Source organism: Hemibagrus wyckioides, linkage group LG05 (assembly GCF_019097595.1).
Source record: "Hemibagrus wyckioides isolate EC202008001 linkage group LG05, SWU_Hwy_1.0, whole genome shotgun sequence".
NCBI classification, from domain to species: domain Eukaryota; kingdom Metazoa; phylum Chordata; class Actinopteri; order Siluriformes; family Bagridae; genus Hemibagrus; species Hemibagrus wyckioides.
Window position 1 is genome coordinate 28846759 of NC_080714.1, and position 15000 is coordinate 28861758.

The following is a 15000-nucleotide window of genomic DNA, read 5'->3' on the forward strand; positions in this document are numbered from 1 at the left end:
TGTGTTCTGTGTGAGTGTTCTGTGTGTGTGTTCTATATGTTCTGTGTGTGTGTTCTATATGTTCTGTGTGTGTGTGTTCTGTGTGTGTGTTCTGTATGTTCTGTGTGTGTGTGTTCTGTGTGTGTGTTCTATATGTTCTGTGTGTGTGTTCTGTGTGTGTGTTCTATATGTTCTGTGTGTGTGTTCTGTGTGTGTGTTCTATATGTTCTGTGTGTGTGTTCTATATGTTCTGTGTGTGTTCTATATGCTGTGTGTGTGTGTTCTGTGTGTGTGTTCTGTGTGAGTGTTCTGTGTATTCTGTGTGAGTGTTCTGTGTATTCTGTGTGTGTGTTCTGTGTGTTCTGTGTGTGTGTTCTGTGTGAGTGTTCTGTGTGTGTGTTCTGTTTGTGTGTGTTCTGTGTGAGTGTTCTGTGTGTGTGTTCTATATGTTCTGTGTGTGTGTTCTGTGTGTGTGTTCTATATGTTCTGTGTGTGTGTTCTGTGTGTGTGTTCTATATGCTGTGTGTGTGTGTTCTGTGTGTTCTATGTGTGTGTTCCTTGTGTGTGTTCTGTGTGTGTTCTGTGTATGTGTTCTGTATGTTCTGTGTGTGTGTTTGTGTGTGTGTTTGTGTGTGTTCTGTGTGTGTGTTCTGTGTGTGTGTGTGTGTTCTGTGTGTGTTCTCTGTGTGTGTTCTCTGTGTGTGTGTTTGTGTGTGTTCTGTGTGTGTGTTCTATATGTTCTGTGTGTGTGTTCTGTGTGTGTGTTCTGTGTGTGTTGTGTGTGTGTTCTGTGTATGTGTTCTGTATGTTCTGTGTGTGTGTTCTGTGTGTGTGTTGTGTGTGTGTTCTGTGTATGTGTTCTGTATGTTCTGTGTGTGTGTTTGTGTGTGTGTTTGTGTGTGTGTTTGTGTGTGTTCTGTGTGTGTGTTCTGTGTGTGTGTGTGTGTGTTCTGTGTGTGTTCTCTGTGTGTGTTCTCTGTGTGTGTGTTTGTGTGTGTTCTGTGTGTGTGTTCTATATGTTCTGTGTGTGTGTTCTGTGTGTGTGTTCTATATGTTCTGTGTGTGTGTTCTATATGTTCTGTGTGTGTGTTCTGTGTGTGTGTTCTGTGTGTTCTGTGTGTGTGTTCTGTGTGTGTGTTCTATATGCTGTGTGTGTGTGTTCTGTGTGTGTGTTCTATGTGTTCTGTGTGTTCTGTGTGTGTGTTCTATATGTTCTGTGTGTGTGTTCTGTGTGTGTGTTCTGTGTGTTCTATGTGTGTGTTCTGTGTGTGTGTTCTGTGTTCTGTGTGTGTGTTCTGTGTTCTGTGTGTGTGTTCTGTGTGTTCTGTGTGTGTGTTCTATATGCTGTGTGTGTGTGTTCTGTGTGTGTGTTCTGTGTGTGTGTCCTATATGTTCTGTGTGTGTGTTCTGTGTGTGTGTTCTATATGCTGTGTGTGTGTGTTCTGTGTGTTCTATGTGTGTGTTCTGTGTGTGTGTTCTGTGTGTTCTGTGTGTGTGTTCTGTGTGTGTGTTGTGTGTGTGTTCTGTGTATGTGTTCTGTATGTTCTGTGTGTGTGTTCTGTGTGTGTGTTTGTGTGTGTTCTGTGTGTGTGTTCTGTGTGTGTGTCCTATATGTTCTGTGTGTGTGTTTGTGTGTGTTCTGTGTGTGTGTGTTCTGTGGGTGGGTGTTTGTGTGTGTTCTGTGTGTTCTATGTGTGTGTTCTGTGTGTGTGTTCTATATGTTCTGTGTGTGTGTTCTGTGTGTGTTCTATATGCTGTGTGTGTGTGTTCTGTGTGTGTTCTATATGCTGTGTGTGTGTGTTCTGTGTGTGTGTTCTGTGTGTGTTCTATATGCTGTGTGTGTGTGTTGTGTGTGTTCTATGTGTGTGTTCTGTGTGTGTGTTCTATATGTTCTGTGTGTGTGTTCTATATGTTCTGTGTGTGTGTGTGTTCTGTGTGTGTGTTCTGTGTGTTCTGTGTGTGTGTTCTATATGTTCTGTGTGTGTGTTCTATATGTTCTGTGTGTGTGTTCTGTGTGTGTGTTCTGTGTGTTCTGTGTGTGTGTTCTGTGTGTGTGTTCTATATGCTGTGTGTGTGTGTTCTGTGTGTGTGTTCTATGTGTTCTGTGTGTTCTGTGTGTGTGTTCTATATGTTCTGTGTGTGTGTTCTGTGTGTGTGTTCTGTGTGTTCTATGTGTGTGTTCTGTGTGTGTGTTCTGTGTTCTGTGTGTGTGTTCTGTGTTCTGTGTGTGTGTTCTGTGTGTTCTGTGTGTGTGTTCTGTGTGTGTGTTCTATATGCTGTGTGTGTGTGTTCTGTGTGTGTGTTCTGTGTGTGTGTCCTATATGTTCTGTGTGTGTGTTTGTGTGTGTTCTGTGGGTGGGTGTTTGTGTGTGTTCTGTGTGTTCTATGTGTGTGTTCTGTGTGTGTATTCTATATGTTCTGTGTGTGTGTTCTGTGTGTGTTCTGTGTTCTGTGTGTGTGTTCTGTGTGTGTGTTCTGTGTGTGTTCTATATGCTGTGTGTGTGTGTTGTGTGTGTTCTATGTGTGTGTTCTGTGTGTGTGTTCTATATGTTCTGTGTGTGTGTTCTATATGTTCTGTGTGTGTGTGTGTTCTGTGTGTGTGTTCTGTGTGTGTGTTCTATATGTTCTGTGTGTGTGTTCTATATGTTCTGTGTGTGTGTTCTGTGTGTGTGTTCTATATGTTCTGTGTGTGTGTTCTATATGTTCTGTGTGTGTGTTCTGTGTGTGTGTTCTGTGTGTGTGTTCTATATGCTGTGTGTGTGTGTTCTGTGTGTGTGTTCTATGTGTTCTGTGTGTTCTGTGTGTGTGTTCTATATGCTGTGTGTGTGTGTTCTGTGTGTGTGTTCTATGTGTTCTGTGTGTGTGTTCTGTGTGTGTGTTCTATATGCTGTGTGTGTGTGTTCTGTGTGTTCTATGTGTGTGTTCTGTGTGTGTGTTCTATGTGTTCTGTGTGTGTTCTGTGTGTGTTCTATATGCTGTGTGTGTGTTCTGTGTGTGTTCTATATGCTGTGTGTGTGTGTTCTGTGTGTGTGTTCTATATGCTATGTGTGTGTGTTCTGTGTGTTCTATGTGTGTGTTCTGTGTGTGTGTTCTATGTGTTCTGTGTGTGTGTTCTATATGTTCTGTGTGTGTGTTCTGTGTGTGTGTTCTATATGCTGTGTGTGTGTGTTCTGTGTGTGTGTTCTATATGCTGTGTGTGTGTGTTGTGTGTGTGTGTTCTATATGCTGTGTGTGTGTGTTGTGTGTGTGTTCTATATGCTGTGTGTGTGTGTTCTGTGTGTTCTATGTGTGTGTTCTGCGTGTGTGTTCTGTGTGTGTGTTCTATATGCTGTGTGTGTGTTCTGTGTGTGTTCTATATGCTGTGTGTGTGTGTTCTGTGTGTGTTCTATATGCTGTGTGTGTGTGTTCTGTGTGTGTGTTCTATGTGTTCTGTGTGTGTGTTCTGTGTGTGTTCTATATGCTGTGTGTGTGTGTTCTGTGTGTTCTGTGTGTGTGTTCTATGTGTTCTGTGTGTGTGTTCTATATGTTCTGTGTGTGTGTTCTGTGTGTGTGTTCTATATGCTGTGTGTGTGTGTTCTGTGTGTGTGTTCTATGTGTTCTGTGTGTTCTGTGTGTGTGTTCTATATGTTCTGTGTGTGTGTTCTGTGTGTGTGTTCTATATGCTGTGTGTGTGTTCTGTGTGTGTGTTCTATATGCTGTGTGTGTGTGTGTTCTGTGTGTTCTATGTGTGTGTTCTGTGTGTGTGTTCTATGTGTTCTGTGTGTGTGTTCTATATGTTCTGTGTGTGTTCTGTGTGTGTGTTCTATATGCTGTGTGTGTGTTCTGTGTGTGTGTTCTATATGCTGTGTGTGTGTGTTGTGTGTGTGTTCTATATGCTGTGTGTGTGTGTTCTGTGTGTTCTATGTGTGTGTTCTGTGTGTGTGTTCTATGTGTTCTGTGTGTGTTCTATATGCTGTGTGTGTGTGTGTTCTGTGTGTTCTATGTGTGTGTTCTGCGTGTGTGTTCTGTGTGTGTGTTCTATATGCTGTGTGTGTGTGTTGTGTGTGTGTTCTATGTGTTCTGTGTGTGTTCTATATGCTGTGTGTGTGTGTTCTGTGTGTTCTATGTGTGTGTTCTGCGTGTGTGTTCTGTGTGTGTGTTCTATATGCTGTGTGTGTGTGTGTTCTGTGTGTTCTATGTGTGTGTTCTGTGTGTGTGTTCTATGTGTTCTGTGTGTGTTCTGTGTGTGTGTTCTATGTGTTCTGTGTGTGTGTTCTATATGTTCTGTGTGTGTGTTCTGTGTGTGTGTTCTATATGCTGTGTGTGTGTTCTGTGTGTGTGTTCTATATGCTGTGTGTGTGTGTGTTCTGTGTGTTCTATGTGTGTGTTCTGTGTGTGTGTTCTATGTGTTCTGTGTGTGTGTTCTATATGTTCTGTGTGTGTTCTGTGTGTGTGTTCTATATGCTGTGTGTGTGTTCTGTGTGTGTGTTCTATATGCTGTGTGTGTGTGTTGTGTGTGTGTTCTATATGCTGTGTGTGTGTGTTCTGTGTGTTCTATGTGTGTGTTCTGTGTGTGTGTTCTATGTGTTCTGTGTGTGTTCTATATGCTGTGTGTGTGTGTGTTCTGTGTGTTCTATGTGTGTGTTCTGCGTGTGTGTTCTGTGTGTGTGTTCTATATGCTGTGTGTGTGTGTTGTGTGTGTGTTCTATGTGTTCTGTGTGTGTTCTATATGCTGTGTGTGTGTGTGTTCTGTGTATTCTATGTGTGTGTTCTGCGTGTGTGTTCTGTGTGTGTGTTCTATATGCTGTGTGTGTGTGTGTTCTGTGTGTTCTATGTGTGTGTTCTGTGTGTGTGTTCTATGTGTTCTGTGTGTGTTCTGTGTGTGTGTTCTATGTGTTCTGTGTGTGTGTTCTATATGTTCTGTGTGTGTGTTCTGTGTGTGTGTTCTATATGCTGTGTGTGTGTTCTGTGTGTGTGTTCTATATGCTGTGTGTGTGTGTGTTCTGTGTGTTCTATGTGTGTGTTCTGTGTGTGTGTTCTATGTGTTCTGTGTGTGTGTTCTATATGTTCTGTGTGTGTTCTGTGTGTGTGTTCTATATGCTGTGTGTGTGTTCTGTGTGTGTGTTCTATATGCTGTGTGTGTGTGTTGTGTGTGTGTTCTATATGCTGTGTGTGTGTGTTCTGTGTGTTCTATGTGTGTGTTCTGTGTGTGTTCTATGTGTTCTGTGTGTGTTCTATATGCTGTGTGTGTGTGTGTTCTGTGTGTTCTATGTGTGTGTTCTGCGTGTGTGTTCTGTGTGTGTGTTCTATATGCTGTGTGTGTGTGTTGTGTGTGTGTTCTATGTGTTCTGTGTGTGTTCTATATGCTGTGTGTGTGTGTGTTCTGTGTGTTCTATGTGTGTGTTCTGCGTGTGTGTTCTGTGTGTGTGTTCTATATGCTGTGTGTGTGTGTGTTCTGTGTGTTCTATGTGTGTGTTCTGTGTGTGTGTTCTATGTGTTCTGTGTGTGTTCTGTGTGTGTGTTCTATGTGTTCTGTGTGTGTGTTCTATATGTTCTGTGTGTGTGTTCTGTGTGTGTGTTCTATATGCTGTGTGTGTGTTCTGTGTGTGTGTTCTATATGCTGTGTGTGTGTGTGTTCTGTGTGTTCTATGTGTGTGTTCTATATGCTGTGTGTGTGTGTGTTCTGTGTGTTCTATGTGTGTGTTCTATATGCTGTGTGTGTGTGTGTTCTGTGTGTTCTATGTGTGTGTTCTGCGTGTGTGTTCTGCGTGTGTGTTCTGCGTGTTCTATGTGTGTGTTTGAGAGAGAGAGAGAGAGAGAGATGGAGAGGGAGAGAGGCTTCTGATGAACAAGTGCTGATGGAGTGATAATGAAGTGCGGAGTGATAAACTCTGCTGTGGATTATTCTGATGAAGATGACGTCACACACATACCCCTGAAGCTGAGCTCGCTGTCACTCATCCCTCCATCCTCAGCAGAGCTCTCCTTCTCCACCTTCGCCGCTCCTCTGTTCCGCTTAACACTTTTATAAAACTGACCCCAGCGATGACGTCCAGCGTCTTTCTTTAACCTCTTCTCCTTCGCTCGTCTGTTCTGGAACCAGACCTGAGAGAGAGAGAGAGAGAGAGAGAGAGAGAGAGAGATTAGTTTGGTGTAGGTCATGTGATATGTTAACATACAGAGCAGTAGTATGTGTGCGAAAAAGAGAGAGAAAAATACATAAGAAAGAAAGAAAGAAAGAAGGAGCAAAATACATTTAAGAATAAAAACAATAAAAGAAGAGAAGAAAGGATGGACAGATGATGGAAGGATGGAAGGATGGATGGAAAGTTGGAAGGATGGATGGACAGACAGAATGTCAGTACCTGTACTACACGCATGTCCAGTCCGGTCTCGGAGGACAGCTGCTCTCGGACATGTCGCGCGGGTTTCGGAGAGTTTTTATACGCACTCTTCAGCGTCTCTAGCTGTTTGGCTGTGATGGTGGTGCGAGGACGCTTCGCTCCTGACTCCGAGTCATCTACACACACACACACACACACACACACACACATTACTGACCATGAAGATCTTTTTGTCTGCAACACTGTCTCGAATCGACTCACTGAATCAACTCAACTCATTCTTATTAATATAAAAATGTTTTAAAATAATTAAATATTAGTTTAATTTATTCAATAATTAATTTTATTTATTTATTTAAAAAAAAAAAACCAGCAAAAAAAAACTAAAACCCTTTACATCTGACTTTTAAACACAGAATCAGAATCAGATGAATCATTTTTCTGATTCTGTTTCTTTCCTAGGGTTTTCTATTTCTGATCTATAAATGAATTAAATTAATTAATTATGGAATAATAAATTAATTTGAATTTTTTAAATTAGTTGTGTATGTGAAATATTTCTTTATTATCATTTTTTTGTCTTCCAGCCTCTGCTTTAATGAAACCTCCACATGATTCCCCTGATTTAAATAAATGAAATGTGTGGTGTCAAGTGTGTGTGTGTGCGTGTGTGTGTGTGTGCGTGCGTGTGCGTGTGCGTGTGTGTGTGTGTGCATGTGTGTGTGCGTGTGCGTGCGTGTGCGTGTGTGTGTGTGTGCGTGTGTGTTCCCTCTGAGAGCTCGGGGACATGTAAATCTCCTCACAGTGGCAGGCTGCTGGAGGTTATTGAGGCACTGCCATAAAACCCCATCGCTTCACTTAACATAATCAATCAGCGCTCTGCGGAAATCTCCATAAACACACACTCACACACACACTCACACACACACACACACACACTCACACACACACACACACTCACAGAGAGCGGTTGTCTGGACACCTGTGATTTCTACTTCTACTGTAAATACAACCCAGTGTTGGCCAAGTGGAGACGAAGCTCCACCCCATTGACTAAGCTCCGCCCCTGTCTCATTGGCTAACATGACTTACGTGACAAAGTGAACGTCTCAAAACCTCTAATTCAATTCACGGTTTTGTGGTGAGGGTTTTTTTTTCGTCTTTCCTCACAGCTCTTATGTCACAGCTTCCACTGCATGCATTCAACGTTTTTAGCGTTAGCGTAAATCCTCACCGTTCTGTTTGGCGGTTTCATAGTCCACCTTGCAGACCAGTCGTCCATCCTCCATCAGGTAGAACTCATCTCCGGTGGCCAGCTGCCTGCTGCACATCACACACGAGAAACAGTGCAGGTGATAAACGAAGTCCTGCGCTTTGCGAACCACCTGAGAAGGAGGGATGCCCTGCTGACATGACGCACACTTCGTCCCAAAACGCCTGCGGAGACACACACACACACACACACACACACACCCATTACCTGTGAGCGCACCCTCACCTGGCAAAGAAATTAGATTATTAATTAAATTAGCACCTTCACTTAATTAGCATCACTAATTGCTCTTCAGGGAGCAGAGTGTGTAATGCTAACACGGGTTCCTCACTCTGCCCTCAGCTGTCTCTCTATGAAACACACATGAGGGGGATTGGGGTGGGGCAGAAAGGGAAGGGGAGGGGCAAATTTAACATTAACCCCCCCACCCCCCTTTTACCCTCTGGGTGAGGTAACAACGTTATCTTCCACTCAGAGTCTCACTGAGACATTTAAGTCTCAAACACGATTCAGTAAACGGATAAAAGACAAACTTAATTTATTTCTAATGCCGTGGAGAGAAGAAGGAGGGAGAGACAGAAAGGAAAGGAGGATAAGAATGCAGGAGAAAAGGAGAGAAATAATATGGAGAAGTGACCAGCTCCTGGTGAAGGCCACACTCTGTCCACAGTGAAGAAAGCAGCAGTGAGTTTTATGGCTGTGTTTTGAAGCTGATGTGTGGTGGTGGAACATCTGACCACGCTGAGATTAGATGCTGATGAAACTCCACACAGCTGAGTGATGGAAATACAGCAGCAATGCAATTTGTACCGGAACGTTCAAACCTGACCCTACAAACCCCAGAGAGGCTCATAGTTGGTTCTGGTAACAACCATTTAGAAGATGTTTTTTTTTAGAGAGATGTACACTTGAGACACCAGATTAAGATGGTTAAGGATATCAGTGTAGCAGGTTCCTCAGACAACATCAGTCTAGAAGGTTCCTCAGAGGACATCAGTCTAGCAGGTTCCACAGAGGACATCAGTCTAGCAGGTTCCTCTGAGGACACTGGTGTAGTAGGTTCCTTAGAGGACACATTTCTATCAGCTTCCTCAGAGGACACTGGTCTAGCAGGTTGCTCAGAGGATATTAGTGTAGCAGGTTTCTAAGTGGACATCAATATAGCTCCTCTGCCGCTGAGGTTTTGTTTGTACACTATCAAAAACCTCTAAAAACCTTGTTCTATACACTGCCTCTGAGAACTCTCAGCTCTGATAACTGCCTCTGAGTATGTTTAGGCTGTTGACCTCTCCCTGAGGACCATGTTTTGTTGACTACACTTGAGCAGACAGCTCCATTAACTGCTGTTAAGGACACTGCTACACTGAGGGCTCTGCTCTGTTTGCTAACTTTCCTGAGGCCCTGCAACTCTAACATGAGGACCTTTCCTCACTGATATCCTCTGAGGAACCTGCTACACTGATATCCTCTGAGGAACCTGCTGAGGAACCTGTCCTTGTGTTAGTCCTTCATCTGGTCCTTAAGTTAAATTTAGTTTCGGTCCCTGTCACTGTCCTTGGCTGCCTTTCTTCTCGTTTCAGGAAACCCTTCAGGCACAGAAGTGTATGTTTCACACACACATGCTAATAAACATGCTGGAATTTGTGTAGGACTCATATATACTGACGTGTAGAAGTGTTCTCTGCAGTAGACGTGTCCTCCTCGGCAGTAACACCTGTCGCTCAGCAGCTCCTCACACTCTGCACACCTCAGACAGCTGGAGTGCCAGTGCAGGTCCTGAACCTTACACACAAACTTATCCAGGATACGCTGGTTACATCCCGCACACTCCGGGACCTCTGTACACACACACACACACAGAGTCATTAATAATATCTAATATTTACTTTGATTAGGAATTTATGACTTCATAAAATTATAATGATTATACAACATATTTATAAAACATTAATAAAGCATTTTAAATCTTATTATATGTTAATATATATGTATATATATATATATATATATATATATATATATATATATATATATCATAATTATGTATTTGTTATTTAGAATGGTATATATCATTAGAAAAGCAATAAGCATGTCAATAAACAAGCTCTCCATCATCATCATCATCATCATCACCATCATCATCATCATGTTCAACGACCATGTTAAAGAAAAACGTGTGTGTGTGTGTGTGTGTGTGTGTGTGTGTGTGTGTGTGCGACCTGTCTGGAGAGCCAGGTAAAACAGAGATCAGGTGATGAAAGACCGCCATTCATACAGAAAATAAATCGATAATACAGAATAAAGAGCGGTGGCAGGCGCATGCGCACACGGGTACTCATAAAATAATGATTTAATATATAATAAGAGCAGAGAAGAGTGGAGTAACACCGACACTGATCAATATCTCAGATAGGGTTGAGACCACAATCAACCTACACTTACATTAAAAAAAAAAATTAATTGCTTTGGGTGAAGGGATACGCCGTCACGTGACTCGTTTTTTGTATTTCTATTTGTTTATGAATAAATTTCTTTTGTTTGTCTCTTCTCGTTTACACTGTGAAGGATATAAAAAGGAAAAATCGCAAATGAGCAAAAGAGGTAAAGGTGCAGACAGGAAGGAGAAATAAAATAAATCAATCAATAATTTAAAATGAAGAGGCAAACACACACACACACAACATACACACACACACAACACACACACACATAACATACACACACACATAACATACACACACACACAACACACACACACATAACATACACACATATAACATACACACACACAACACACACACGTGCACATGCCTGGTTCTAATAAAACATTTCGCGTACGATAATCACTGTATCAATGATGCAGTAAATAAATAATCAATAAATCAAAATCGATTGTGAAAAGCACGCGCATGCGCACAAAAAGACTCTCTCTCTCTCTCTCTCTCTCTCTCTCTCTCTCTCTCTCTCTATATATATATATATATATATATATATACAAATATTCTTCCAATAAAAATATAATATTATATATTATCCTAATATGAGATGACCAGCACACATATACTCCAAATATATATATATATATATATATTAATAAATTTGTTACTTAGATTTAAAAAAATCTAGTTTCATTTTAGCAGTAGAATTAACTGTAAACTCATGTTTATTAGGTTTGATTCGCTTTTATTACCACGTGTGTGTGTGTGTGTGTGTGTGTGTGTGTGTGTGTGTGTGTTTCTTTAAGTGAAATCCGCGGACAAATGAAAGCTGTTAACTCGTTTATAAACACATCTGAAGGTCTGTCGCAGATTATTCTATGATATTTACATCGAGAAAAGTTTTGTTATAGCGATCGTGTTCTAGATTTTTCTTCAACATTTAGGACGATTCATTCAGATTAGATTAGATTAGATTAGATTAGATTAGATTAGATTAGATTAGATTAGATTAGATTAGATTAGACGTGTGGACATCTCTATGTTCCTCGGTTCATTAATTCATAAATATTAGGTTTGGATTAAATCTATTTCTTGCGTGTGAAATTTATTTCTTTATTCTGTTCTAATGTTTTGTGTTAAAAAATATTCTCCGTTCTGCTGCGTTAGGGGCTTTCACATTCTGTAACAACAAATTACATTCTATTTAATTCACTTTAATTTGTATAGCGCTTTTAACAACGGAATTTGTCTCAAAGCAGCTTTAAAGAAAAAAAGTCCTCTATCATTTCTAGTGAGAAGCCCGAGGTGACGGTGGTGAGGAAAAACTCCCTGAGATGATATGAGGAAGAAACCCTGAGTGGAACCAGGCTCAAAAGGGAACCTCATCCTCATCTGGGTTGATTATAAACACCGGAGAGTGTGATCATGAATAATGCCCATTCTACAGTAATGTACAGTCAGGTGGAGGTGTGTGATGGAGATACAGCATGTGTAGAATGTTATTGTGTGTATTAATTAGGAGGTTATAAAATTATATCACAAAATATGAATTTAATTACTAATAGAGCCTATCATCATCATCATCATCATCACTATTATTATCACTTCTGGATTGAAAATCTCTCCTATAGCACATATAAAAGCTAAATTATCCGGTACATTGTGTTAATTTTCAGGAGAATTGTTTTTATCCCGTTATAAACCGGAAATAAACTCCTGATTTACTAACAAAGAAATCAGTAATACGGGTATAATCCTCCACTTACACTTTAAATGCGTGGGCGTGTGTGTGTTATAACTCTTTTAAGTCGACCACGCCCCCTTTGCTTTCTATTAAATGACATATATCACACTATCATTAAAAAAAATCAAAGTTTAAAAGTTAAAAGTTTAACTTTTTTGAAGACGCATATTAGTTTCCACCAGGTAATAAACATTCACAATATATATATATATATATATATAAACACCAAACTGCCTCCTTTTTCCTTCTCGCTGGAGTGGGACGTGTTTTGTTCCTTTAAATTGTGTCTTTATGCTTTAAGTTAAATAATTAGACTCGGGGGATTAGTGCAGAATCTTTCATTTAAAAGCTAATTCAAGTTTCATCACATCTACCTGCCCAGGTAACACAGTAGCACCTCAGTGCAGGGAGAAGTGCAGATGTTTATATGAAGAATTATTATCGCGGTGTTAATTAATGCAATATATATTTCAAACAAAGCGGTGTGTGTGACTTCACCACCTGTTTAACCTGCAGGAGTTTAGATCAGATCTTTTCTCTCGGTTTTTTTTTGGTCTGTAATAAACCATCAGTGAGACGCTTCACCTTTTTTGTTCTTATCCTGTAGCGGATTAAAAGGAGTTCATCAATCCAAGATGGAGTAAATAAAATGATAAACACCGGAATCTTCAGGATATCATTCGTTTTGTTGCCTCAAGACAGCTCGCGCTACATCCGTCTACTACTTAAATATAACCGCTTTATTTTTAGCTCCACTTTGACCTCTAACTAATGTTTTGTTTTATGTCGCGTTTTTATGCTTACATTTTATACAGCGCCATATAGATATAGTTTCACACACACATACACACACAGCCCCCCCATGCACGTGCTCACACTCAGGGTCACGCACAAGGCACCACACACACACAAATTACCCCACATCTAGGAGCCCTATTGGGGTGAGATTAAAAATGGACGTTATGACGAGTTATTGATTATTGAAGTCGCGATTTATTTTAACGAGATTAAAACGAATTTTTATTTTCTTTAACGAGATTAAATATTTGAAAGCATCATTAGTGTTCACACTGAATTCTTTCTTCATATGAGCAACATGAACTGAATCATGATGTGCGTTTAATTTGGAAATTGATTTTAAATCTTTAAAAATAAAAAGAAAAAGTGATGATGACGATGAAGGTGGAGGTGATGGTCATGGAGGTGATCTCGCTGAAATAATAATAATAATAATAATAATAATAATAATAATAATTATTATTATTATTATTATTATTATTATTATTATTATTATTAAAACACGAACTGAAACGAATTCAGAATAAAAATCCTGGATTATTTAAGGATTATTTGAAGCCCGTCTTCTTCTACATGTGATGATTTATTTCTCCAGCATGAATAACACTCAGAATGCAACACGCAACTTTAATAATTCACTTTCATCAGGCGTATATTAATGGCGCACGCATAAATATGGTTTATTTTTTTTTTTTTAATGCTAAAATAAAAATCAAATACAAATAAATACAAATCAAATAGAAAAGAAAAACAAAAACCCGGCATGATGTCCTGAAATGTGTAAATGTGCAGCTCCGTAGATTTTCACCCACATTTATCTCCCTGACTTCTATCAGATTATTGGAGAGCAGATGAACTGGGCAGGCGAGCAGATGTGAAGATAAAGAGGCAATTTCTTTAATTTAATTTAATACGCGTTTGGATTTACGGCTCCAGACCGCACGTCAGACTAAACTCAGCTCTAATCTCTTCGTGTATATAACAGGATTAAAATCACCTTTAATTCGATCGGATTTTCGGAGGAATAAAACGCAAACAACGGCGCGAGGAATTTATTTATTCTAAACCCGTCTGATTAAAAATATTCGGCTTGTCTTGGCCTTGATGATGAAGAACAAGGATGTGTGATGGAATTTAAAACGTTTTTTTAAAGAACATCTTCTGAGATATAAAGTAATCTAGTCGACATTTATTCATGCAGTTTTATTTATGAGATTTTTTGTTTTAAAGGAAAGGATTATGGAGATGTGAACGCAGGCCAAACCGATCCGCATACACACATCTGCAAACATCTGCAAATGTTATAGCTGACCAGACTCTACCATCATCATCCAAACTCTGGTCATATTTTTGATATAAAATTAGACCTACTCGTATTAAAGAAATCAAATATTTTTGCGTGTATTCATGTGACGGGAAAAGAAAAAATAAAGTGCATCGAGATATGATCCTTGGATTTGATTAGCCTGTGAGATCACTTCACTGTTAATTTCATAGTGAAGATTTATCAATTTAGAAAAGTTAAACATCACATGAACCATTAAAGTCTATTATTTAGAATGGGTGATTTTAAACTTATAAAAATATGAAGACAAAGATGAGCAGGAAGCCACGCTACATGGACAGTCGGACCTGATGCGTGTACGCATTTCAGCTCTCTTTACATTCTCCAGATTATTGCACATAAAACAAGAATCAATACTGCTGCATCATCATCATTATCATCATCATCATCATCATCATTATCATCATCATCATGAAACTCAGAGCAGTGTGAAGAGGATGAAGAAGAGTCTTACGCTGCAGTGGCACGAGCATGTCGGGCTTCACGGCGCTCTCGCTGGACAACACGGCGGCGCTTTGCATCATTTTCATCCGCTCTGATAAAAACACACACACTCACTCACTCACACACACACACACACACACATTCACACACTACCCCCCACACACACACATTCATGCGCGTGTCCGTACTCGGAGCTCTCCAGACAAGAAAAAAAACTCTAAAAAAACAAAAATGAAAGGAGTGTGATGTCCAGGACGCGGATCTTTTCCTCCTCTCTCTCTTTCTCTCTCTCTTCGTGTCTCTCTCTGTCTTTATTTCTCTCTTCTGCGCGCACGCAGACGCATACGCAAACGCACGCGCGCACACACACACACACACACTAAGACGCACACGCGCGCGCGAGCGCGCTCACACACATAAATACACACACCCTCACGCACTGCTTTGATTCATTCACGTTGCAGGGGCGCCGTGCTGACCAATCAGAGCGCACCGGAAGTGACAAAAGGGCCCCGTAGAGCCATCGAGCTCTATAAATACAGGCGACCGTTGCGCCTGTGGCAAAAAAAAAAATCTGAGGAGATTTATCAGCTAGCACATTAGCTAACTGAAATAAGAATCAAATGGCATTAACACCTCATTATCCCCCTTTTTTA

The 15000-nt window shown here is 40.3% G+C and overlaps 1 protein-coding gene across 1 annotated transcript in view; it reads right to left on the minus strand.

Annotated features, from left to right (window-relative positions):
- Window positions 1–14430, minus strand: part of lhx4 (LIM homeobox 4) — a 21496-nt gene extending 7066 nt beyond the window's left edge. The window contains exons 1-5 of the mRNA XM_058389066.1: window positions 14355–14430; window positions 9242–9413; window positions 7537–7739; window positions 6324–6478; window positions 5892–6063 (exon numbers count right to left, since the gene is read on the minus strand). Of these exons, the coding sequence (XP_058245049.1) occupies window positions 5892–6063; window positions 6324–6478; window positions 7537–7739; window positions 9242–9413; window positions 14355–14430 (778 nt within the window). The remainder of the gene's footprint in view (window positions 1–5891; window positions 6064–6323; window positions 6479–7536; window positions 7740–9241; window positions 9414–14354) is intronic.
- Between the last annotated feature and the right edge of the window lie 570 nt (window positions 14431–15000).